The 26,859-nt window shown below is 39.9% G+C and overlaps 1 protein-coding gene across 10 annotated transcripts in view; it reads right to left on the reverse strand.

Annotated features, from left to right (window-relative positions):
* Nucleotides 1-26,859, reverse strand: part of RYR3 (ryanodine receptor 3) — a 481,902-nt gene that overhangs the window by 259,382 nt on the left and 195,661 nt on the right. For all 10 annotated transcript variants that reach the window (XM_088797123.1, XM_088797126.1, XM_088797122.1 and 7 more), the window contains 6 exons: nt 19,515-19,589; nt 17,175-17,253; nt 11,000-11,112; nt 9,553-9,652; nt 6,233-6,326; nt 1,606-1,680 (listed from right to left, as the gene is read on the reverse strand). In XM_088797123.1, the coding sequence (XP_088653249.1) occupies nt 1,606-1,680; nt 6,233-6,326; nt 9,553-9,652; nt 11,000-11,112; nt 17,175-17,253; nt 19,515-19,589 (536 nt within the window). The remainder of the gene's footprint in view (nt 1-1,605; nt 1,681-6,232; nt 6,327-9,552; nt 9,653-10,999; nt 11,113-17,174; nt 17,254-19,514; nt 19,590-26,859) is intronic.

Here is a 26,859-nt window from a genome sequence, read left to right on the forward strand (position 1 = left end):
CTCCACAACTAAGATTGAAAGGACAACAACTTGACTTGGAAAAAAGGCCTGGAAGTACACACTGTTCCCCAGTAAAGTCCTGTTCCTCTTCCCCAATAAAATCTTTAAAACAAAACAAAAACAAGCAAACCAAAAAACACACAAGCCAAATAAATAAGTAAGTAAATAAATAAATAAATGTTGTGATGTTACAAGGCAATAAATTCTATGGCAAAAAGTAAAGCAGGATAAGATGATTATGAGAAGGGAGAGCTCATGTAGAATGCCAACGTTTTTACGGTCCTACATCAGAAGGTCGGCATTCAACAAGTTATGATAAATGTCAGGGAGAAATTATCCACTGAATAACCTGTAATGCATTTACCTTTTATGTTTGAATTAAACATTTAAGAGATATATGTGCCAAATTTTAAAATAACTCTTCTTTTGATTCAACTCTTTGGAGAACCAATGAATCCAAAGTACGTCATTAAAAGGCTTAAATTCTTCATGTTTAGGATGCTAGGTAACTAGAACTATATACACATATTTATTTTGACTTTTATACAATAAAAGTCCATTAAGCAAGAACCCAGCCTAATATCCTGAGAATAATAGTACGATTTTTAACAAGGTTGGAAAAAGAATATAAATGCTCCAAGCCAGCTAACAAGCGGGTGCTCCTAAAACCAGCATTCTTTAAACCAGCAGTCTCCAGAGTTTCTCAGAAAAAATTTAAATGTACATGTGTGTCTGTAAGAGCAGTTGTAATATTTTTCTCCTGATCTCTAATGGATAATTTTGAGAAGCCCCTCGGGGAATACACCCTTCACGAGAGAGACTTTTACTTTGAACATGTGTTCAGGGAGAGACAGAGCAGAAAGCCAGAGAGAAAGGCAGAGACGGAAAACTAAGATGGTCACACTTGACACTTCTCTCTCATCCTAAGCCATTTAACTCTATCCTAACTTGAATCCCTCTCAGCAAAATAAAGGTCCAGAGCTTAACTGCATCCCCTATTTAGTAGTTTGATGTTGAGAGACCACCTGTTTTTACTCAAGCATATGGCTCCCAAGTCTCAGCCTCCTGCTCCATCCATGCAGGTACAGCACTGCTTCTGACAAGTTCTAGTAAATACTGGTTCTTCATACCTGTGTTTCCAATGATGTTTTAGTCTTTCCTACCTCATGCCATCAAAAGCACCACTCTGTCATTTTAGCTAACTGTCCACTGGAGCCAACAAAGCTACTGAGAAGGAAAAGGCTTACCTGGGTTCTAGAGAATCTGTTTAAGACAACAAATGTGAGAAGAACAGTGATGGCTTTTAGTAGCTACGTCTGAACTTGCCCTTTTTAACCCACCCACTGCCAAGGGCTGGGTTCAGGGCAGCAGAGCTCTCTGGCTTCAGAATCAAAACAGAGGTCTTAGAAATTGTGTGTGTGTGTGTGTGTGTGTGTGTGTGTGTTTCTTTAAAAACAAAGTTACAGACATTTCAGAATTTAGCTATGTGCCAAGGAACTTTTGAGAGTTTGCCAGGTGCTAGGGAACAAATGAAATATTTAAGAGAATGGATGGCAATAGGAAAGAAAACAATTTTGAAAAAGAGCACCACCCTGACCCTCCTACCTTATCCGAAGGGGTTCCACTCTCCACAGAGATCTGGCTCGCGTCCCAGCTCCCCCAGCTTCATAGAATATCCTCCTGTGTGAGTAGAGGTCAAGATTAGCTCCTGTGTGTGTGTGTGTGTGTGTGTGTGTGTGTGTGTGTGTGACACGGATCAGCACCGGGCAGCGGACAGCTCCCTGCGGAGGCTGCTCAGATGCCCGTTTTCCTAAGCCCTCCAGGAGTCAGCAAAGCGAAAAGGAAGAGTCAAAGCGAGCCACACTTACCCCTTTTCTCTTACAAGGGAAAAACGTGCCAAAGGTGAGGGAACTGCTTGCCATGTACATGTCATGGTGACTCACAGATCATCAGGTATAAAATGAAAAGGATCCTCTCCATATCCACATCAGGAGTCCAAACAGCCCCGTCACACAGGGTCAAACCAGACACTGACTGCTCCAATTCTCTCAGACTAAGTGCCTCGATGGTTTACAGCTTTTAAAATGCATTTGTACTGTTCAGACATATATGCAGTACAGTGTGATTTCATTTCCACGGTTCTAGGAAGCTTGGAGTAAGAAGCTTTATGTTCAGGGGCTCAGTAGTGTGCATGACTGTTTTACTGTACTGTCATCTCCTTGCCTGAAATAAGGATAATCTCTTAATGTGTTTTTAAATAAATAAAATGTTTAGTTTGGAATAATTTGAGATTTACAAACATGTTGCAAAGGTAGCACAGAGAGCTTCCACATAGTCTCACTCAGTTTTCCCTAACGCTATCATCTTACATTACAATGGCACAGTTGTCAAAACTAAGAAACCGACATCAGTATAGCATTACCAGCTAAACTCAAGACTTTATTTGGATTTTACCAGTTTTTCCAGTTTTCTTTTTCCTGTTCCAGGATACCACAAGGCATTTAGCTGCCATGTCTCCCCTGTTTCCTCTGGTCTGTTATAATTTCTTATAGCTCCTTTTTCCCCCACGACTGACAGTTCTAAAGAGTACTGGTCAGGTATTCTGTAAAATGCCCCTTGACTTGGGTTTGCCTGATGTTTATCTGATGATTAGCAAAGTCTGTTTTTTAAATCCATATAATAGTGTCCAACCTACCTATATCACAGATTGTGAGGAATTAAATGAACTATTCTAGTCTAAGAGTATGTCTCATGAACAGTGATCCCTGAATTACCTGATATTCTGAATCCAAACACTTTTTCAGAATCTTCAGACCTTCAATCAAGACTGATTATTTCACTGCATTTAAATTCACTAATTTAAGTTGTTCCCCTACCATAGAGGATTTGTACATATCACAATGGAATTACTCAGGCCCCAGCAGAACCTTGATCTAGATTTTTGAGATAATTGGTGAAGAGGAAATGTGTAATTATTTTTTTTCTCTGAATAAGTATAATTATGAGGTAGCTGAAATATGGGCTTGGGAGTAAGGCAGACTTGATTTGAACCTGTTAGCTGTGTGATCTTGGTCAAGTCCCTTAAATTCTCTGTGCCTCAGTTTCCTCATCTGTAAAGTCCATCTAATGAGGGTACGTATATCACAGAATAGTTGTGAGACTTCAATGTGTTTTTTAATAGCAATTAACAATCACAAAGATGCACCCTGATGTACAAAATACAATGTATCATATATTAATCCAAATTTTGTTTAAATACAGATGTTTGTAAACATGCATAGAAAAATACATTGAATGGCACAGAAATTCAATGAAAAACCATAATAATAGCAGTTACCTCTGGGTGGTGGGATTATAGAAGACATTCTAAATATTTTCAAATGTTCACATTATTGGGAACTATGTAGTAAATATTAGGAAGAAATCCCACATTGCTTTAGAGCTCACACACCCAAGGTGTCTCTGTGCCAGGCCCAGAATAGTAATGATACTGCACTAACCTCCTAGCCATGCAGAAAAATGTGCTGAGATTTTCACTAATGCTTCTCGCTCCTCAGTGAGGGCTGGAGGGATCTCTAGGGTGGAGAGGCTCACCCTAAGTGGCAGGATTAGAGAACTCTCTCCCTCTGATATCTGAAGAATTCTGGAAGGTTAGTCCTTCCCACTTAGGAAATGCAGTGGTTTGCTCTGTTCATTCTCACAAGGTTACAGAAGTTGAAACAACCTGTTCCCGTTCTCTCAAATAATCACCCTAGGAGAATAGTCGAGTGGGTGGTGAGCTGAGGCACTTTTGAAAGGCTGGCTGACAGCTTAGCCTTGACTTCAATAGGTTAAGTGACTTATCCCCGGGTGCTTGACAAGCTAGAGGCAGAGCCGAGGTTCAGAGCTCAGGATGCTAGGTTATTGACTTTGGGTTTGCACCCTAGACAGTCAGCTTTTCTATCTAGCATCACTGCTCTCAGACTTTAGAAAGAGTAGCAATGATTTCTTCCTGAAAGTCAGCCCCATTATAGTGGAATCATTTGCATGGGCTATTTTAGTGTGTTCTCTATTTCCTATTCCTTTGTGCTCTCCCAGTTTCAGTATTCCTGGCCATCCTTTCCAGTTCTGAGCATTTACCTGATGATACAAGACAGCGATAAGCCTTATCATTCACCTTATCTAGACATCAAATAACGCCAAGGCACCCTGCTTTAAGAGACCAATTGACACAAAAATTCAAGTGCCAGTATAGTGAATAGCTGCTTATTCACCCCTTCATGATGCCTTACAAAGGAAAGGATTAAACATTCTTATTTTTAACTCTGATTTTCTTCCCCCCCACCCCAAATACAAATCAGATCTCATGGGATCCTCCTTAGCTAAGGGAAGACTACCTTCATTCTTATTTCAATGATGGCATGCAAGCCTGCTTCATGGTACCCATTTTGGGAATTGCTTTCTATCTGTTTCACTCTCCCCAGTACTTCTGTTCAAATACTTGTCCAGCATTTCCTTTTAGTCAGGATCTTGTTGAACCATTCAACAGGAAAGCCCACCAAATGACAAGCCTCTCCAAGCAGTGTAGTTTCTGCCCTGGCTGCTTCTAATATGACTCTAAATTTAATGACAGGTGTGGGTGGGTGGGGATGGGGTGGTGTAAAAAGGCCCTACACAAGGTTAGTATTTCATTTTCTCCAAATTTCTGTCCTTAAAGAAGAATAGGAATGGGAAGAAGGAATTAGTGAGTTTTGATATGTTCCATCTTATATGTAGAGAACTCTGCCAAAGTCACTCCTAAAAAACTCAATTCTTTATCCCCCTGAAAACTTTCCCCTGACACTAAAAAGATACTAAAAAGGAAGCATGTAGTAGGCTTTTGCATAATTTTACTGTTAGAAAAAGGAAAAGAAAATCACAACTGAATAGGATCACATAACATTATTTAGAGTAAGGAATCCTTAATTCTAAGGAAAGCCAGGTTTTCCTAACTTCCCTAGTCAGACGTAACGGTCAACCATTGGACCAGTGGCAGGGAGGCAGTGAGTGAAGTAATCAGCCACTTGCCATAGGTCTGTTCTTTGTGTCCTAGACACTGCTCTGGGTCACATCTCATTCCCATGAAGGATATTTAGAGGACAGAACAAGTGGGAAAAGACTCAGAATAAGGGATACATATTGCTAATGGATAGTTTCTCAGTTGTGCAATTATTTGTTCAAGCTCATTGTTCCTGGGAGTCCTTCAGTACATCAAATAAGGAACCAGCCCTGGATGAAGAGTCAGCAGCTCTGGCTTTTAGGCTCCCATCTGAAATCAGCCCATGTGCAACTCTGGGTAGGAGCTGACTTAGATTTTCTAAATTGTGTGGATGTGGTCCCATGTTTCTGATATAGTAGAAGAAACCATTAACAAGGTGCTCATAGGCATGGCACAAACACAATGTATTCCCTCCAGGAAATCAGACTCACTGTTGTCCCAAATTCAGTCTAATTTGGATCTAAGATTTTTACAAATATATATAAGATTTCTATCGCTGTAAGGGCCAAGCTTTTTTATGCTCTGTTCCTTTGATGACAGACAGAATACTAAAGCACACTTCAGTATGAATTTAAGACTTATATTAATATCTTCCATCTTCTGGTTTTGAATTTCTGAAAAACATTCACTGAGGGGTCAACTAGAGGACCAAAGAAAGCAGCACCCTCTAAATGTTGACCTTGGCACTATCCCCTGTGCTAAATCCAGCTCCAGTTGGATACTGCCATTGGGCTTTTCCAGTCCTATTTGGTGATAAGCAAAAGGAAATCACCAGACTCCACCTTAACTACCAAGCACATGAAAGGGGAATAATAGAGGGGATTTGCCTGTGAAGAGCCTAGTGGATAATTTGTGTAAGTGCACAGACCTACTACAATGATTAGCTTGATTTCCATCACCAAAATGGTGCTTCAGTCTACAATTAATGCTACCTGAAACTCCTCAGACACAGGAGCAACCAAAGAAAATGAAGAGATTTGGAGAGCATTACAGACTCACTTGCTAAAGAAGCAGCACGTGTATATAGCGATTCCTGTGAGCCAACTCTAGAGTCCTGCCATTCCTGTTTATAAACTGCAACCCTTGGCTGGAGTGGGGTTTGCCATTGGCCACCACTTACAGAATTCATCTGTGGCCACCTCCAAATGCAAACTCTTTAGTCTGTATCACCTGAGACTGGAGATATGTAGGAGAAGGATGAAGCTATGGGCTTACCTGTACTGGGAATCATTCTGGTCTGTAGATGGTATCGTCAAACACTCATCGTGACCATGGAAAAGACGTACTACATGCCCACCAAGTAGGTATCCTATAAGAGAATTAGATTCTACCATGAACTGATGGCAAGGTTAATAAAGAGAATACCATGTTTAAAAGGGGAAATTCGTGCAGGTATGAGTCAATTATGAAAAACACCAAGAGAGAAGTATTTGGGAAATTATAGATTCCATGAATTCAGGCCTCAGGCAGAAAAGACAAGAATATGAAAAAATAATTCTAACATTGAAAGTTAAATAGAGTTTCAGAAATGAGCATGTCCAACATCAAAAGATAAGGTGAAAACAGTGTCAATTCATATCATTAAAAACCAAAAGTAAAATTAAGTTGCTACTGCATGGAGGTTCCTCAAAAAATTAAACATGGAACTACCTTATGACCCAGCAATTCCACTTCTGAGTATTTATCCGAAGAAATTCAAAACACTAATTCAAAAAGATATATGTACCCCTATGTTCACTGCAGAGTTATTTACAACAGCCAAGATATGGAAGCAACCTACGTATCCATCAATGATTGGATAAAGATGTGGTACATTTATACCATGGAGTTTTACTCTGCCATAAAAAATAATGAAATCTTACCATTTGCAACAGCATGGATGAACCTAGAGGATATTATGCTAAGTCAAATAAGTCAAAAAGACAAATACCATATAATCTCTTTTATATGTGGAATCTAAAGAAAAAATAAACAAAGAAAACAGAAACAGACTCATAGATACTGATGGTTGCCAGATGGCAGGGGGTTGGGGGGCTGAGTGGAAAAAAAAAGAAGATAAGGATTTTCCAAATGCTTATGATGCAAATACATCTGACACCAGATTCCTAGATAAGTTCTTACAATCTCACTGTGTGTACTTTGTGGCAAAATCCAAATCAGATTGCAATCATGCCAAGAACGAAAGTGCTGGGAAGGGGGCTAGCAAACTCTTATTAAGAGTTGTCTTAGGAGAAGCTAGCTTTAAAATGCATTTGACAAACACAGATCAAACCTGGGCACTATTCTCACAGCATCAAGGGAAAGGCAGAAAGACGTTCCAGTACTCCTAAGTGGACAAACATAGATGCCATTATCAGTAAGCTCTTAGCTTTTAGAATAAGGAAAGGAATCTCAATAGCCATAGAGTTCAAAGATAGATAGGAAGCAATGAGATTCCAGGACATGACGACCAACTAAGTTGTCATAAATTCTGAGCCTTAATTCAAAGAGCATAGTAGCAGGAGGGGGACCAGTCTGAGCTTCACCTTGCACAAAAACATGGTGGTTTTTTTTTGGGGGGTTTTTTTTTTTTTTTTATCCCATTGCATTAAAAAAATTCTCTGGGCTATTCTTTTCTCAGGGAACATGTGGACTTAATATGCTCAATGTCTGTGTTAAGATTTTTTTTAAATTACATAATTAGATCACTTTAGGGGCTGTCAAACTATTTCAGGTGTTGGTTGAAAACAATAGGAATGAGAAGTCATGCCAGGGAAGAAAAGGGTGCGATCAGTGTATCTTGTGCAGGGACAGTCTGATATGCCCTCGTTCATTTTTCCTTTTTTTCATCCAGGTAAGGCAAGTTTTTCTTAAACTTCCCCCAAATGTTCAGAAGTCTTTTTCCAATTTCCCTCTTACTGTACTAATATTTCCAGTTGCATCTTGTTTGTTTTTTTCCATTCAAGTAATTCATGACATACTGCAGGGCAATTCTTAACAGCCAATTTATTTAGGAAATTGGAACCCTCCACGATCATACTCTTGATTAAACTCTCTAGCATCTCATGATGGTGAGGTCACGCCCCAGTTCAAGTTCATCACTGACAGTGCTCAGGCTCTTCCAATCGATATTCTGTTCACACAGAGAAAACTACCAAGTGCTGGTGCATCACAGCGTTTCTTAATTGAAATATATCAGGGCAACAGTCAGGAAAGAAGGGTCATAGTGAGGATCACTTACGCTCTCAAGGGCTAAAGTGGGTTTCTCACCAGTGGGTGCTGAAAGGCCGTTGCCGACAGGGCTCATGACTCAAGTGATGAGCTGCCGGGTTATATTACAAGGGCCCTCAACACTTCCATAAGGATCTTTCTGACCTAATTTGCAAACACGTCTTAAGGAATCTCCACAAGCCCTCTGTTGGGACTGGGAAATAATTTTATTCCTACAGTGACAACGAAAAATTTAACATGGAAAAGATTCAGTTATAATTTCCTCGGGAAAGATGTAAACCCAGATTTAATTTCTCATAGAAAGGGAAGGATGGACAGTAGACATCATTAGGTAGTAACCTACCTGATGATTGTAGGTTAATTTTGTCATCAAAGAAGAGGCCTAAACATATCCTGCCCTTTTAAAGCCTTTCACGAATTGCCAAAAGACTTAAAAATCTGTTGTTTCTTGATTATTCAGTTTACTTATGATACCTTCTGAAACTGGGGTATCACCTTGACACTCTCAGTTTGCCATTTCCAAATATCATATCACAGGATGGCATTCCCAGTTTGAACCCACTAGGCTTGGGATTAAAAATAGGCTTACACCCTGTGATATGAGTATTTAAAAATGTTTTTGATCCTGCTACAAAGCGCTAGAATGTAATGCAATGACCCACAGGTCACTGACATTTGATTATTCTGCTTAGTTGTGATCGTACCCCTGAGTAAGCTAAGGCCAGTATATTTATTACATAACTTGAAAGGTGCACTGACTTTGCCTGGCTCCAAGAAATAGGATACGTCAAACACACTCTGATGAGCTTACTTAGAGGGAAAAATAAAATACTAAGAATATCTCACTTATTATTTTTAAGTGGTTTTCTATAAGTAGAAACAAACGGCAAAACGTATGTTAGTATAGAGAAAATCCTTCTCCCTCCTATATGGAGAGATACATTGGAGAGAAACATTAACAATATCACCTTCTTGGCAAATAATCTCCTCTAAAATGGAAGTTGCTGTACCCTTATAACTAGTAACCATAAATAAAAATGGAAAGTCAGTGGGTGAGGCAAAGTGCATATTCCAGGTCTAAATGCATGTAGTGCTAAAGTAATAGTAAGCACTAAAGGATTAAAAGTAATTCCAGGAATGCTCATGTAATCAGAAATCAGGACAGAAAATAATGCACACCAACATCAGAGAAAGGATGAACTAAAATCATGCTAACCGCGTATGAAGACATGCTGGTGGGAGCTGGGAAGCAGCAGAACATGTCAAGGTATACAGCACACGACAGACTGGCAGGCTGGGGGCTGCATGCATATAAAAAAGCACACCTTCTTCGATGCCACTTCCTGAGCACGTAGGATGTACATTCCAGAGTGTTTGCATAAAGGAGGCATCCACTTGTATGTTAGCATTTGATACTGAGAGATGCTGTGGCAGAAACAGAAATGAGACAGCCTTTCCATCACTTGGCCGGTTCTGACGGAAGCAGCTTACCTAGAACTTCGAGGACTGAATTAAACAGCCGTACTGTCGTCTGGCTCTTTTCACATGGCTCTGGGAGATTTCTCCACCCAATCTAATAGAGGCTTCAACGGGGGACACTTTATTCAGGGAAGAGGAAGTATTTAGCTACAGAGGTGACAGACAAATGTTGACTTCATCTTCTCAGGTGGATCCCTGATTCAACAGGAAATTATGAAATGTCTATCCTTGGTAGGAAAAAGGAACTCACAAGTGGGAAAAATTACTCCGGACTTCAGCCTAGGCAATGTAAAATCTGTCAACAGGATTGGTGCTAAGAAGCTTAAAAACTTAGCCCTGACAGTTCTGATCTTCAGGCATTACACACACACACACGCACACACACACACACACACACACACACTCACACACACCAACCAAAGGCTTGGTGTCAGTGATGCTTGCATAGTTACTCATTCATCCCCAGGTACAAAATCTCACCTGCATCTTCCCACCACTACCGTGTTTCCCTGAAAATAAAAGCGGGTCTTATATTAATTTTTGCTCCAGAAGACGCATTAGGGTTTATGTTCAGGGGATGTCATCCTGAAAAACCATGCTAGGGTTTATTTTCCAGTTAGGTCTTATTTTCGGGGAAACATGGTATGACATCCCACATGCTGAAACATTTAAAATGTTCTATCTCCTATGTAAGTTTATTTTCCTATGTGCCATTCTTTCGGGCTTGTTCCTCACTGGACAAGAGCTAAACAATGTGATGAATTCACAGTAGTGGTAGCTAATGTGTAAATAGTTGGCTTTCTCTGGAAGAACCTATGGCATTTTAGGAGAGTTTGTTGGGCATACTGTGTTTCCCTGAAAATAAGACAGCCAGACAGTCAGCTCTAATGCGTCTTTTGGAGTAAAAATTAATATAAGACCCAGTATTATATTATATTATATTATATTATATTATATTATATTATATTATATTATATTATATTATATTATATTATATATTATATTATACCCGGTCTTATAGTAAAATAAGACTGGATCTTATATTAACTTTTGCTCTAAAGGACACATTAGAACTAATTGTCCGGCTTAGTCTTATTTTTGGGGAAACATGGTAGTACCTTAATCTGAAAGGGTAACTCACAGTTAAATTCCAGGCCCCATGACCACCTGGCAGGGTAAAGGATTTAATCACCGCTTAAGGACACTGTCCTATGCATCCTGTCAGCCTTGGCCAACCACTCCTAATGGGAAATATTCTGAAAATGAAAGATGCCTGTGTTAGGAGGTACTTACAAGGTATCTTTCAGAGGACACACTGACGAGGATGAGGTCATCTCCAATTCGAACTTTTTCTCCCTCAGACCGCTGTTTGGAAGCAGGATGGATGGTCCACCAACAGGCTTCTCCTACATGAAATCTCCTTGAGTTAGTCATTGCACCATAGAAGCCAGTGTCCCTTATTCACCTTCCTTCTGATGATAATCTCTCTCTCTCTCTCTCCCTCCCTCCCTCCTTCCCTCCCCCCCCCACACACGTGCAAACGTCCACACATACTCTAGACCTCAATTTCTATTTAACTATAAGCATTCTAATTAGCTCCACATCTGCTCTTGTCTCTGTGTATTATTTTCATTTTCTCTCGAGACAGAAAGACAATATTGGGAAAGACTATTGTAGGCGGCAAAATATAAAAACCTTTGAGTATTTTTAATACATATAGAAAAAATGTTTTCTTCACAGACACAAATCTTTAAGAATTGACTTCACTGGTTGACTGACCACTTATAGACTTTTATCTTTGCCTCCAACCCCATGAAATTCTACTAAAACACCAGTACTTCTACTAAAAATAATCAGAGATTTTTCACAAGGCCTAAATCCACAAAGACTAAGACAGCAGGTGTGAAATTGACAGTAATGAAGTGAATTTGACATCTTGGAAAAAGGAAAGCAGATAGGTGCTTTTAGCCAAGAAAAAGCTAAAACTCAAGGCTTTGGGTAAGAGAATGGAGGAGAAGCCACTCTCAAGAAGTCAGGACATTCCTGCTGCGTATTTCCTGTAAAGTCTTTGGAACTGGAGTTAACAGTTACTTGTGATGGTAACAGTAGAGGATGGGGTTGAAAACAGGAGGACTGGCTGAGAGTTTTAAAGGAACATTTAACCCTCTGCATCCTTTTCTCTGTCTTGTATCATCAGATAGGTAACTCTTCCTTTTCCATCCTACAGAAGATTAGAAGTTAAATCCATGGGATGAAAAACCATCAGAGGTCTGGTTTTGGAAACACCAGGCACTGTCAAACAAGGAAGGAAAGAGTATTGTTGAAAATAGACAATAACTCATATTCGACATCCTGATTTGTAAAACCCAAGCTCCCTTTTCTTTGCTTCCTTCCCTCAGCTTCCAGAATGCCAGCTGCGATATTGAACCTCCCTCCTCACTCCCCCCCCCCCCCAGTTTGAGGATTATTCTTTAGGGAAGCCACATACCCAAGTTAAAAGATACTGCTGTTTGGGTGTCTCCAATGAAATGCCTAGGTCTCTGCCAGATTGCGTGAAAGTGAGGTTTAGCAGACAGGCAAGCCATAGCCACACACACAGAGCTTCTAGCCTTGATCTAAACCTGAATGAAGACAAAGGATCACCTGACATCTGAAGAAAGTCTAACATAAATAACAGGAACAAAACAAAAACAGGAGGAAGGGCCTTTGAGAAAACAAAGATTACAGATCCAAAGAAAAAATTTTAAGAGATCATAATTCATCATCTCAGAGATAAGAAAAAGTTACAGTCATGAAGCAGCTGTAAAAGTATCCATAAAAGATTCCTTCAGAGAAAAAGAAAAACTCTTTGATCCTGAAAAAGAGAGAAAGAAAAGAGAGAGTTATAGCATCAAGTTGAAAAATTTCCCAAAAAAGAAGAATGAAAAAAAAAAGTTTAGAAATAGAAGCAAAAAGAAAATTAGAAAACCAATCTAGAGACTTTCCTGGAAGCAAGAACAGAAAAAGGGAGGAAATTAACAAAGAAAGAATGTTAAAGTTTTCCCAATGCTAAAAGACAATCATTTTCAGATTGAAAATCCCTACAGAGTGTCTGGCACAGTGGAGAAGAGAGATTCACACCAGGACCCATTCCCGTGAGACTTAGAACAGAAAGGATCCATGTCCAGACGTACCACTGTGGAATTACAGACATCGGGGAAAAACAGATCTAAGTAGCTCTCAGAAAAATATGAAAAGGTCACGCACAAAGGATCAGGAATCAGAGTACAGATATCTCAACAGCCAAACCATAAGCTAGGAGAAAACAGAAGAGGAGAAAATAGAAGAAAATCTTAGGCTTGCTGAGAAAAAAAAAAAGTTTTCGAACGTAGAATACTGTGACTTAATTGTGAAGATGGAATTAAGAAACTTTCCCATGAATCCTTTCTGTAAAAGCTACTGAAGTGAGGTGTAAAACCAAGAAGGGAGAAAAACATGAGCTCTAGGAAACATAGAATCTAGGAAAGCGGTAAAGGGAATTTCCTGGATGATGGTGGATGTTTCTGAGAAGATGAAACTGCTAGAACAGCTAATGTGATTGAATCTAATCAGGGGAAAGTTTCAGAGTTTAGAAATGAATAAATGTATAGGTCACAGAAAATAAAACAAATAAGGCAATTATTAACTACTGGAAAACTCAAAAGTAATACAGCAAAGTGAACTGATCATTGTATTTCATGAGTCTCATTTGCAAATAAAAGTCATAGTTATACCAGTGTAAGTAGTTAATATTGATTTGGTAGTTACATAAAATACAGATGTAAATATATTGGGAGGGTGGAAAGAGAAGACAGGGAAGAGTGGGGACCATAAGCACTAAATTTTTATTATACACTTAGGACCAGCAATAGATAATACCTAATATGGAAAGAATAACTAAAGACCAATGTATTATATTATTCATAAACAAGTGGCAAACAATACTAGAGCAGCTGACAGGAGATGCCCCAGAGAGAGGCAGCCATCTAGAACAGCGAAGGGCAGGGCAGGAGACTGATCTTTTCAACAAGCCTAGGAACGCTATTTCTTTAAACTATGTACAGGCATTATTTTGACTAAATACTGATGATTATTTTGCTTAAATTTTGATTACATTAAAATTTTCATGACAAGACATCTGAAGGGGGAAAAGGTATTTAAATGCATTATGTACTCTGGACCACCAAGGCATTTGGGATAAAGTGGGTCCTAAAGAGGCACACGGAGAACCTATTTGTTCTCCTGCCCTCTCCTGGGAACAGCACTGTTACCAGAATCAACAGAATGTGGACCAGTTGATGACCTTAAAACCCATAATAGCGCTATCAGTGTTTTTATTTTTTTCATATTTCTTTCCTCCTAAGTCTAATTCTAAAGCTATGTCTGCATGCTAAAAACGACACCACCACCACAAAATACCTTTAAAGGGAGAAAAGAAAGAACTCAGTAACCAAAATCAAGGCAAAATGATCACCGGTTCTGTTAAGTAAATCAAACCATTTATTATCCACTATGCAGGGGGAATTCCAGAATTGTTCAAGAAACTGCCTCCAAACTTCTCCTCACATTCTCCTAGAGATTCAACTCAGCTATTGAGCATTTCGCTTGTTTTCAACTCAGGAAGAAGTTTCTGACCTGAGCGTGCACTGATAAAATGACCTGGTAGGAAAACAGAATGCTACTCCGTTGGCTTCTGAGTGAATCTCCTGAAGTAAGAAGACCCATTCCAGGCAATACTGAAACTTATCTGAGCTATACATGCATTCTCCTTCTCCCTCACAAATACCAAGTTAGCCTCCTTTAAGGAGAATATGAAATGCGTTGGGGGTGAGGGAGGTAAAATAAATTATTTTAGGCTTTAGGTTTTCATGAACACCTGGTCAACTCTTGCTACCTTTCTTCTGCCAGAGTCAGCTTCTGATCAGCCAAGTTGAACTTGGGTTGGCTCATGTGTTTCTCTAGTCTGTCAGCAGAATTCATACCAAATGTGATTTTTAGGTATTTAGAAAAGAGCGCTGGAAAGAGTAACATTCTCTGCTGTAATTTTCCCTCTGTTTTTCCTGGAGGCTCTAATAATTAAATGAAACATATTTCCTGAACGCATGACTTGAAAGTGGTATTTCTCAATTTCTCCCCAACTCTCAAAAAGTCTAAAGTCATTTTATTGATGCAAATAGAATGACCACATATGACTTTTCTGATTATGTGCTCCAAGACAGACGGCCGATTTATATTTAGAGGCCAATTTACAGAGAGTGTGGTACTTCACTCATTTCGTAATTTTCAGAAAATGTTGACAACAACTTAAAGTGATATTTTAAGAATAACGCTTTAGCTGAAAACAAAGCAACCTCAAATCAAATTTAACTGTAATCTTATTGTAGGAGGAAAAAAAACCATAGTGGGCAGAGGCAGATCTGCCTTTGTACAAAGAAGGGGAGGAGAGAAAGGGTTTCTCCTCAGGCATTCTCAGACACCACTGCACATGCTGCAGAAACAGCAGGTACATATGGTTTAAACTGCAGAGTTCTTTCTCCACATCCTCTGTAAAATCAGCCAATGTGGATCATTCCCGTATGAACTGACACAGTTTTAGAACATCCACACGGACTTCTGTCCTTCTATGGCTGCCCAACAATGAAATCTCCTCCTATTCTGGGGAAAATGTTAAGACATTAAAGACTGCATCCAAGTTAGACTCTTCCTGCAGTAAGACCTAGGCTGTTTTCCCTTCCCTGCCCTCACTTTGCTCCTGCCCCCTTTCCAAGCCTGGGGCTTCAGCTTTAGAGCAGGGTCCACCCAACACCCTTCCAGTAAAATGATCATTTGGCTTGAGTTAACCTGAATACGTTTCTGCTGTGTGCCACCAAGAAACCTGACCAGTGCATAGCCCAACCTCTAAACTGAGCGGAGATTCCATATGGAATGCCCTTGACAGATGGTCAGATTGCCTATGAATAGTTCCAGGCACGGGGAGCACCCTATATCCTAAGGCCACCTGTTCCTCTGCTGGATAATTGCAGAGATGACAAAGTGGTGTCCTTCACTGAGGTGAAATGTTTATGTCCTTTCAACTTCTACTCACTGATTCATTGGTCTTTGGAATAACCAACAGCAAATCGGTCCCTTCTTTGAGACTGTAACTATAAATAGAACTATATGTGAGTATAACTATGTATAGAACTATAGTTATCTTGAGTGTCAATATTTTTGATTACACTAAAAAAAGTATATGATATATAGCACTGGTGGTAAAAGACAACAAATGACATTAAATCATATGTGAGAACTGTATTTTCTTTTTACGAGTATTACTCTTTTAAGCCTTCTAATTCTATCAGAGAAAGTTTTAAGGTTGGAGCTTGTGTATCATTAACACTTTTCTAACATTTGCCAACATCTCTTCAGTTATTTAATTTCATGGGTTTCTTTTACTTTTATGGCAAGCAATACCAGTTTTCGACTTATAGCAATGTTATATATTCTGTCTCTAAAATTTTAAGTATGAAAGTAAGTAAATTTAAAGAAAAATATAAAGTAAATGAGAGTAAAGGCAATGCATTGGAAGGGCAAAAACCATGGCGGTGGATGTCACCGACGAACACTGGAAACGCTGCTTTAGAAACAGCTGGTTCACTGAGAATAAAATGGGGCTACTCCTCTATGTCTCTGAGAAGGTAAAAGGATTGAAAAATACAAATTAGTAACCACAATATTGCCACGGGGAGGTGAAAGACAGTTTGGGGAATATAATCAATAATGTGAAGATTTTGTGGGGTATCAGATGGGCACACGTCTTATTAGGGAGACCACTTCATGGATGGTGTAGGTGTCTGACCACTGTGCTGCACACCTGAAGCTGAATACTATTGAATGTATATATATATATGGTCACAGGATGTGGAGTATAGCTTAAGAAATACAGTCAATGGAATTGTAACAGCTATATACGATGTCAGAGGAGTAGTAGATTGGGGGATAGGGGTTATCACTTTTTGAGGAGTGTAAATGTCTAACTATTACATTGTTTTGTACATCTGAAACTAATTTAAAAAAATAGGTAAAAAAAAAATTGGGACTACTCCTTTGAGCTAGTCACTATGCTTCATTAATGTCAGCACTTATTATGCTATCTTTGTTTGCTTAGCAGTTATGCATGACCATTGGTTATATCAGGAATAAGTTCTCTACTTACTTTCAGTACTTAACCCTAAAAAACTATTTTTCTTTGAGACTGGCAGACTGCGGTTAAAGCATTATGTTCTCTTATTCTTAGTTTCTGTTTCCATCATGCATTCTTTCTTTATCATTCTCCAAAAGTTTTTCAGACCTATTTCTTGACCCCACTGATTAGTTGGTTCGGAATCCCCAATGAATCACATATTCAGGGTCCTTCTCAAAAGTCCTTCTCCCAAGACCCCATTGAGGAGATCTGGGAATGTTGACTCACCTGAGGCATGTTCCCGTAGACCTACGTCAAAGGCAAGTTTATCTGTCTGCGATCTTGATGTAGTCAAACATGTTAGATACTGTGAAACAAGAGCAGATGCTGGTGAAGTCATACTCTTCTGTTCGTTCTTGGCATCTCACCACCCTTTGGCTTCCAGTTGTCAATGTCAACATTGAGTGACTGGGACGAGGACTTATCTTGTTCATCATTATAATGGTTGGGGATATACTTTTATAATATACTTAAAACCTCAAAGATGTTCTTACCTGATAACCCAGTGACTTAACTTATGGGGCTGTATGTTATAGAAATAAGTTTGAAATATTAAATATGCTTTAGTTCAAAGATACTCTGAGAAAGTTTTAAATTGGGAACAATATAAATGGAACATAAATTACCAATAATAACGGAAGGATTGATAAACTTCGGTACTTCATTTTATGGAATATTACATTATCTTTAATTGTGTTTATCAAGAGTGGGTTAGAGCATGGAATACAAAATAGTGTGTTTGTGTAGTTAACATGTATGCAAAATTTAAATGCCTAGCAACCCGGCTAAAAGAAATTACACCAAACTGATAACAGAAGTTATCTTTGGACAGGGGGGAAGACCCTGATGATGCCTCCATTTCTGTTTATTCTGTTTTTCAAATTTTCTATGAGCTTTAAAACTTCTCAAATAATATGTTTTTTTCCAATTATAAAAATACATGTGTATGCAAAACTTAACAGTGATTTTTAAAACAGCATAATAAAGAAGAATAAGAAGAAAAAAAACCCCATGGCTTGTTCTCTGTCTCCTCTAGTGACAGGCACAGCCACTGACCTTGGAATTATTCTGGGAGGCAGATATGCACTTGAAACGTGCTTTCTGGGTTATATTCCTTGTTCTCTGCAGCAGGAAAATGGAAAATCATTGCATTGTACGGAGTCATATCACACAGGCTTTATCCTCAGTGCTGCTCCTAAAAGGAACTAGCCAATATAGAGTTTATGTTAACTGTGACGGGACTCTTTGTGGGTGGGGAGGCGTGGGACAGTAAATCTAATGATAAACAATGTAAGCTTTCATATCTCTACCACAGTGTTAGCCTGAGTTTTCAAGGCCAGGAGAAGCGTGCTGTCTGAGGCTTTGTGTATTCTATTTTGGTAGAAACAAAGAGATACTAAGGTTTCACTACACTATGGATAAGCACCAGATTCTGAAAGACAAATGATTGCCCCTCAGTTTTGAGACTGGCAGGGTACAAAGTCTCCCCACGCTAAACGTCCCTCCCCATCTCCTCCTCGGATAATCTTCCATTTGGTCATTTTTGTTCTCTGTCCTTTGTCATGACGGACTACAACAGATGAATGTTCATGCTGAAAAGGTCAACATCTTACCAGCACTCAGGAGAAGAAATGCTGCAATAAATAAATAATTTACGAGGCAGCCACGGCTCCCGCTGCCAATTTGATAGCTCAGGCTTTGAGACGAACTTTGCAGCACGCTGCAGGTGTCAGTGTGTGAAAACAAAGTCTTGAATGAATGGAACAGTTTTCCACTAGTGCCAGAGAAAGAAGGCAAACCTTCCTTACACTGACAGCAAGTGAGGAGGATACGTGTAGCGACTGGAAGTAAATGTTACTAGAGTCGGCATATATTTTAGTTGATTGCGATCACAGTATTCTCCTTAATTCTCCCTGCCACAGATCTGCAATACCTGCATTTTACACATTTATTTAAAACTTGAAAAAAGCTTTTCAAGTGACACTGAGTTATCATCATTTGGGTTAATGCTGGTTCTAGATCTCTAATTAGTTATAGTCTGGCTCAGCTTTCTCCTGCCTCTGGATTGACATAATAGAATACCTTCAAATTCTTCCAGGACTGAAAACAACAGGTACCATCCCATTTCCTTTAGCTAGTAAAAGAGGAGAAATTTCACCAAAAAATCCCATTTGATTGATGTTTTTCTTCTCTCCTGCTTATCCTTGTGTATTCAAGAAATCAGTTATCCCATAGTTTATTTGATCATCAACTCAACAAATCTTTATTGAGCATCTAGTATGTCAAGGTACTGCACTTGGTGGGATTAGGTTTCAAATTTTAAAAAAAGGAGCGAGAGACATGGTCCCTTTCCTCATGGAGTGGGGAAGAGAGTGGTCAGACATTATGCAAATGCAAACACATCTGCAAATGGAGGTAAGTTATAAGAAGGAAATGCTAAGACAATAATGTGCTATAATTATTTACATTCCGTATTACTCCCGCTGTTAACTTGACCTAGACCTTGTTGGTTTCCTGTACTTGCTCCCCTCTCCATCTTCCCCCTCCTCCTTGAATGGATGTGCTTACCATTCCGCTGAAAGAGTGCCGTAGGAGAATCGCGTGGCCATACAGCAGGGTCCTGTGGCCACCCCCTTGCGCTGCCTGTGGGAAAGGAGGAAAAATGTCAGGCTGGGCTGGGCCAGCTGTGTCTTCTCTGAGAGCCAAGCAGCACAAGAATTCTAGAAGACAAACTACCAAGAAAAGACGTATTGCAAAGCTCCCAAGGATTCATTCTAAAAGCGAGTGGCCCGCCTATGGGAGGTGGTAGACTCATGACCACAGCCATGCAACATCCTGGGAGAGAGTGCTGGGAGAGGGCCAAACCTCTTCCCCAAAATGGCCCCTGCCTGGGATCAGCAGAAACCCAGGGCTGTTCTATCAGAGAAGCATGGAAATGAGATAGGTACTGCTTACCTTCCTTTGAAACTTCTCAGGAGCATTCAGAGGAAGAGAGAGAAACAAATGTGTTGTAACTACAGCCTAGCAATGGAAAGGCAGCTGGGGCAGGCATCTGATCAATTCTGCCTTGCAGTCTTTTCCCTTCAAAACTCTGTCTTATGCCTTCTGCCCACTCACTTAAATGAGTCCTATTTATCCAGCTCTCACCAATGAGAAAGGGCTCTGAAATCGGGACTTTAAAAGGGCGTTATGCAGAAATAGATAATTCAGTCAAGTGACTACTTTAAGTACCTTTACATCCTCATTGGGCAGCTCCACTTTGGTCATTCACTCAGTGGCAGCCCAACCAGGAGAGGGACACACACGACAAGAGATGCCCACCATAAAGCCACTGATGTCTGCTTCCTACTTTTTCCCTTAGTCTGATTCACGTATCACTTATCACGTATCACGTATCATCTTAACTGAACAGTCCATGATATGAGACAAAACTATTATTTATTCTAGTTATAGGTGAGTAGGTAACATGGAAAACTAAAATCTACATAAAACTCTAGAAGTTTTTTGGCATTGACATTTTCAACCTTTTACCTAAATCTCTTCCTGTCACGTTAACCTGCCCTCAGAGACTGAATTTTTTTGACCACACACCCCTTGTAGGAAAAAAATATTAGCACACAGGCCCCCATCCCCAAACACACACAAAAAGAGAATCCAAAGCCTGAGATTAAAATTAATCATAAAGAAACATTCTAACATTTTCCTTCTGTATGCCAAGGGCACCTTTTATGTATCGCATCTTATTCAGAGCTACGGACCCACATCCCAAGGGGCTGGTCTGAGGCGCTGCCCTTCTCCTGTGTTTGCCCTCCATCACAACCATGAGCAATGAATTAAGAGAATCCCTCCATCAAGGAGATGATTTTTTATGTCATACAACGAGCCTAGAGAAAAGAAAAAAGAGAAACGTGGCATCATGTTAAAAAAGAAAGCTGATAATTATATACAACTGTGGCTGTGCTTTTTCCACAGCTATGGAGGTACTTAAGTGCTCTCCAGACTTTAATACTATGAAAGAATTAAACGTTCTTCACAATATTTCTGAATTTCTTGAAATCATTTGAACTAACTATAGTTGCTATATTTACAAATGTGTCAACAGCTTACATTAAAATTAGCCATACTAAATAATTTTCACATCTCGTCAGTCTAGCTGAAGTTTTCCCTGTACATTTGTGTTATTACAAGTGAATTGATAGCTTGCGAAGGCTTATGTTGTAGGTGTATGCTCCCAAATTAGTCCTATGTCTCAAACTGAACTACAGACTAAATTATATCTCCTGGTGTTGACCATGGGTCACCCTTTCGTTTCTATCAATGCTGTGAATAATCATAAGTAAACAGTCAAGAGTTGCTGACCCCAAAAAGTGGCACTGAAGAGCCTGTGCTCTCCCCCTTCTCTGGCACTACTGGAAAGATCTGGCCCTCGTGTCCTTTACGATGGTGACAACAGGAAAGCAGCACGACTTCAGTACCCCACTGGGACTGAGTGGGACATCACTGTGCAGAACCCTGGTGGAGTCACAGCAAAACTCGTTCCTCTGCTACTGCAGTGGTGCTCAGAAGCCAGTGTGTATCAGCTGGTTACAACACAGGCTGCTGACCCCCCTCCACGGTGTTTGTGTCACTAGGCTTGCAGGGGACCCTGACAACCTGCATTTCTAACAAGTTCCAGGGGAAATGACACCGATGTTGCCGGTCCAGCAACCACATTTTGAGAACGGCTGCTTTAAGGAATGATCAAGCTTCAGCGCTACAAGGGCAAGGAGCTCTTTCTGCAGAAGCTTTGAGAATCATCACGCTGGCGAGAGCTACCGTTGGGCACATCCTATGAATCAGGTGCTTTCCATCCCATCATGGCTCATTCTCATAACTTTTTGAGGTAGAAATGGCTTCCCCCCATTTCAGATGTGAGGAATTTGGAGCTCAAAGTGGGTATCTCGCTGCATGTCAGACAGCTGAATAGGGTGGTGCTGGGAATTGAACTCCGCGTTAACTCCAGAACTGGAGCTCATTTCACGCTACTTTTCATAATATATTCATTAGCCTACTGCATACAGAACCACTGTACAAAGCACCAAAGAATAGGACACAAAGATATTTTCTCAGCTCCTTAATGAAGGGGAATTGATATAGCTGGTATTAAATGAGCTCTAATTATCACGGCAGGCACAGAGCTACACTAAGTGTTGTACATGAATCAACTCATTTTATCTTCGTAATTAGTCCTATGAAGTAACTATGGTAATTATCTCCATTTTACAGCCAACACAAACTGAGGCTTAAAGAGATTAAGTCATTTACTTAAAGTCATCCAGGTTCCAAGTGCAGCATTGGGATTTAACAAAGACGAGGGACTTAACCATATGTTATACTGGCTCCTGTGTCATCTCGTGGGGGAGATAAGACTTGTGTATCAAAACATGTTACAGATAGAAATGATATTTCTGTTAAAAGAGTTGCAGACACAACGCACTGGAATAGACCAGGAGGGTAAAGAGGGCGTTAAGGAATAGCCTTATCGAAAAGGTAGGCCGTAACAGTCTGCCAGGACTGCTGACATGTAACGATTGCAGAAAGAGGAACCCACTTGGGGGAAGACCTGGAGGTGGAAAGTATGACGTGCATGTGGGGACTAGCAGATATTTCAGTGATTAGTGTTGGGGTCCATGAATGGGACCAGCCGGCCGTAAGTCAGGACACAGGTGCAGGGAAGACAGATGATGAAGGGCTATGACTCTTCCACAGCTAAGGGGACACTGGTGTAGGTGTTGGAAAGGAGAGTGTCACTATCACAACAGTCTTAGGAAGATAACCCTATTGCAAAATGGTGGGGAAACTGGATGTCTCAAACCCTAGAGGCAGAAAAGGTTATTCTCTCAGTTTCCACGACAACATAAGAAGAGCGTGTATACCAAAAATCTTGGCATCATCCTTTACTCCGTTCTCCCTCTCAAACTCCACAGTCAATCCAAAGCCCCCCTGGTGCCTCCTTCTAAATATATTCTGTATCCCATTACTCAGCACCCTGCTGTTACCAGTCTAGTCCATCCTACTGCCCCGCCTCACCTGGACTATGAAAACAGCTCCTAACTGTATTTCTTCCTGTGCCCTCCCCCTTTTGTAGTCTGAGTTAACACAGCAGCCAGAGCTGTCTTTTTGAGACTGTCAATGTCAATCACATCATGGTGCTTTCTTGCTTGACCACGCCCACCCCCATGACTTCTTTTCATACTCAGAGGTACCGTCCTCATCATGGCCTCTAAGGCTCTGCAATCGGGAGTTGGCAAATTTTCTCCATAAAAGACCAGGTAGTCAATATTTTAGGCTTGGCAGGATGCATGTGGTCTCTGTTACAGTCTTCTTTATTTTAAACAACGTTTTCAAAATGTAAAAGCCATTTTTACCCTACAGGGCTATATAATAAAACACGCCATCGGCTGGACTTGGTCTGCTGGTTGTCCTTGCAAATCCCTGCCCTACTGATCTGATTCCCTTCTATCTCTCCGCCTCCATTATTTACCAGGAGCATGCTCCCCATCGCTCCCTCTGCTCCAGCCACATGGGCTCTCCTCTATTCATCAGACAAGCACGCTTCCTCTGCAGGGCCTCTGCACATGCGTTCCCCTCTGCCCGGGATGCTCTTCCTTCAATATTCTCACAGCTCATCCCCACCCTTTTATGAGGGCTGTGCTCAGATCTCATTAGAGAAATCTTCTCTTATCACGACTTCTAAAAGAACAATCACCTTTACTCTACCACATTTTTCTGCTTTATTGTTCTCATGGCATTCATTATTAGCTGATATGAATTTATATGTTGTTTTTGATGTGTCTTTACCCTCCCTCCCCCTAGGGCATGAGCGCCAGGGGTTTCTGTTGTGTTCTCTGCCACATCAACATCCCTTTTATCAGTGCCTGGCAAATAAGAGGCACTCATTTTCATATTTCATATTCACATGTCCCGAATGAATGAGGAATCATGGGAGAACATGGTCCTTTTGTCTCCCTTTCACAAATGTGAAAAAAGAAACTTTCCCATGGTCATCTTGTAAGCAGTGAGCTTGGATTTGAATTTGGGTCTAACTACAAATTCTACTAACCCTTTTTACTATTTGATGCTAATTCTAGAATAACATTCCAGGAAAGATGGGATGTGTTAAACAGAAGACTGCACAGATCAGTTCACGAGGGGGTATCCAGACCTCAAGACCATGAGACTTTACTGGGATGGCATTTGTGTCCCTGCCACAAGCGACCTTGGCTGTCACAACTGGCAGCAGGAGAATATACAGAACCACTTCACAGGACGGCGTGGGGCAGGGTAAATCTGGTGGTGTGTCCTGATGCCATGTCCAGAGGGAAAATGTTCCACTACATCATTAATTCAATCTTGCCTGTAATTTCAAAGTTCTGTCACTGATATTTCTTTTGGTGGTTCCCAGGGGACACTGCCTCACAGTAAGACAATCCTGATATAGTAGCAAAGGAAGGGGCACTACTCTGTTTCTCTTCAGACATACGTAAGTGTTTCAAGACTATGAGATCTCTAAACCACCCTCTTTTATAATCTGGAACCCCAAATTCCACATTGGGGGTCCCAGGCTCTAGGAAGGCTCCTTGTTGAATTTATCCTTGTTGAATTTATCCGTGAATCCATGAAAGTTTCACGGGCCACCTTCCTGGGAGGACTTGTAGGGCATGTCGTCATTTTCTGGATATGTGCTTTCATTCTCCTTTCCCTCCCTACCCCATTTCTGTTCTACTCCTTTAGGTTATCAAAAAAAGAAGCCTTTCTAGAAGGTCACAGAGCAACATTTCTTGAACATGTTGGAGGCCATTTCCATTGCCCAGGATGTTTAGTTTGACACAAGTGACAACTAAATAATAATGACGCCATATAAGAAAAGACAACAATAACACCTAATAATAGAAACAAAAACAAGTAACCCAGTATTTTCAGTTAGAATACATAATGAAAGATTCTATTTGCCACTGCTAGAAAGTATCACATTTTTAGGAATTTACTTAATGAGCTAACCCTTCAAAATGAAACCATAAACCTTTATTCTATAAAATCAAATTTGATTTGGTGAAATGGAAAGGTGTACTTTATTACAGAATGAGAATACTAGTATTATTTATAAATGATTATTCTTCTAAACTTAACTTACAGATTTAATGCAGTTGTAATAAAAATTCCAATAGGGTATTTTGGAATTCAACAAAATTAATCTGGAAATGTAAACAGTAAGAAGTGTTTATTCTAAAAAGGAACCAAATTTCAGTAAATGGAGCAAAATTAATTCATTCTGATAATACTTCAAAAAGATTGTGGCACAATATAAGCAGTCCACAAACAAATGTGAAACGTAGCATATGATAAAGCAGATTTTTAGTACAATGGGTGGAAGGCAAGATTATTGAGCAAACATCTCTATGATATGTGGATAGCAAATCAGAAAAGCATTCAGTAAGATCTACAGGAAATATAAAAGCTAGATTCTGAATGAATAATAGAGTTAGATATTTCAGTTTAAAATTAAATTCTAAAACAACTATCATGTAATAAATAGTCCACATTCCTTTACAGAACTAATACTTATCCATGCTTTGAAGTGACAGATGAACTCAAGAAAACAAAAGACAGATTGTGCCAAGATTACTAAACTTCAGAACAATGGAAACACCAACATTTAATAGACTACAGATATTCTTTGTATTACTTTGACAAAAGGGTTGACATCTCACTGAAATGTAGGGGGAAGAAACCCAATAATCATCAAATAAAGAAATAGGCAAAGGATATGAATAAGTGATTCATATCAGGAATAAAACTAAAACATATGGAAGAGATTTTATCTCTTTCAGTAATGAAAGGAATGACAATTAAAGCAACTTTGATATCATTTTACATCAACTAAACTTGCAAAAAATGTGTGTGTGGGGGAACCCTAATGCTGTCAGAGTTGCAAGTTAGCCAGTGCGATCTAATATAAGATGGCACTGAGTAAAACTCTTGTAAAGCAATATAGTAATTATAAAAGAGTCGTAAGAAGTACCTAATCTTACTTTAGTAATTCTACTTCTGGGAATAATTTAAAAGAAGTAAAAAAAAAAAAATGTGCACACTGCTGTGATAAGAGAATTATAATGGGGACCAACAAAAAACCTGGAAAAAACCTAAACATCATCTAGTGACTCACGAGCCTTCTTCAGGAGGTTCCATCCTGCAACCATTAGACAATTACAAAGGCTAATGGAAATACACACAGAAGATGTTTGATATACACCACTGTGAAGAAGGCAGAATGCAAAACGCCTCCAACGATTTTGTATATGCAAGAATGACAGATGCAAGAACGATAAGAAAACCTATACAAATGAAATAGCCATTTGGCTGGACTTTTCCAAAGTTTTAACACTATCGTCACATGATCATGTCAACAAAAAGTGTGTGCGTGGAGGCAACAACATGCTGTGTGTATTTATGGGAGTGGGGTGCTATGAAAGTGAGACTAGTCATGAAAACTTCAGTTGTGCAAGGTGTCAATCATTTGTTAGAATCCTCAGTAAATGACTTCACCTGCCTGAAAGATGGCTGGCAATGCGTATCTTGCGTGTCTGCTTTTACGCAGTGAATCCAGAATCCAGCCCTATGCTGGTGTTGAATGGTAACCTTTATCCAAGAGGTAGCTTTTATCCAGGACACCTCTGATCCCATCCTAGTTCCCTGAGGCCCAGCTCTGGACTCCATAGGGAAAAAATCTCTTGCCGCAGGGGGTCATTCCTGCTTGGATCCCAAACGTTCTGGCTCTTCTGAGTGACCTTTGCATACCTTTCATCTTGGATCCCATCCTTGTTCCTGGATACTTGGTTTCTACACTATTCCATGCTTCTCAAGGCTGCCTCCT

Source organism: Rhinolophus sinicus, chromosome 3 (genome assembly GCF_057876585.1).
Source record: "Rhinolophus sinicus isolate RSI-liver-muscle chromosome 3, RSI-T2T, whole genome shotgun sequence".
Classification (NCBI taxonomy): Eukaryota; Metazoa; Chordata; class Mammalia; order Chiroptera; family Rhinolophidae; genus Rhinolophus; species Rhinolophus sinicus.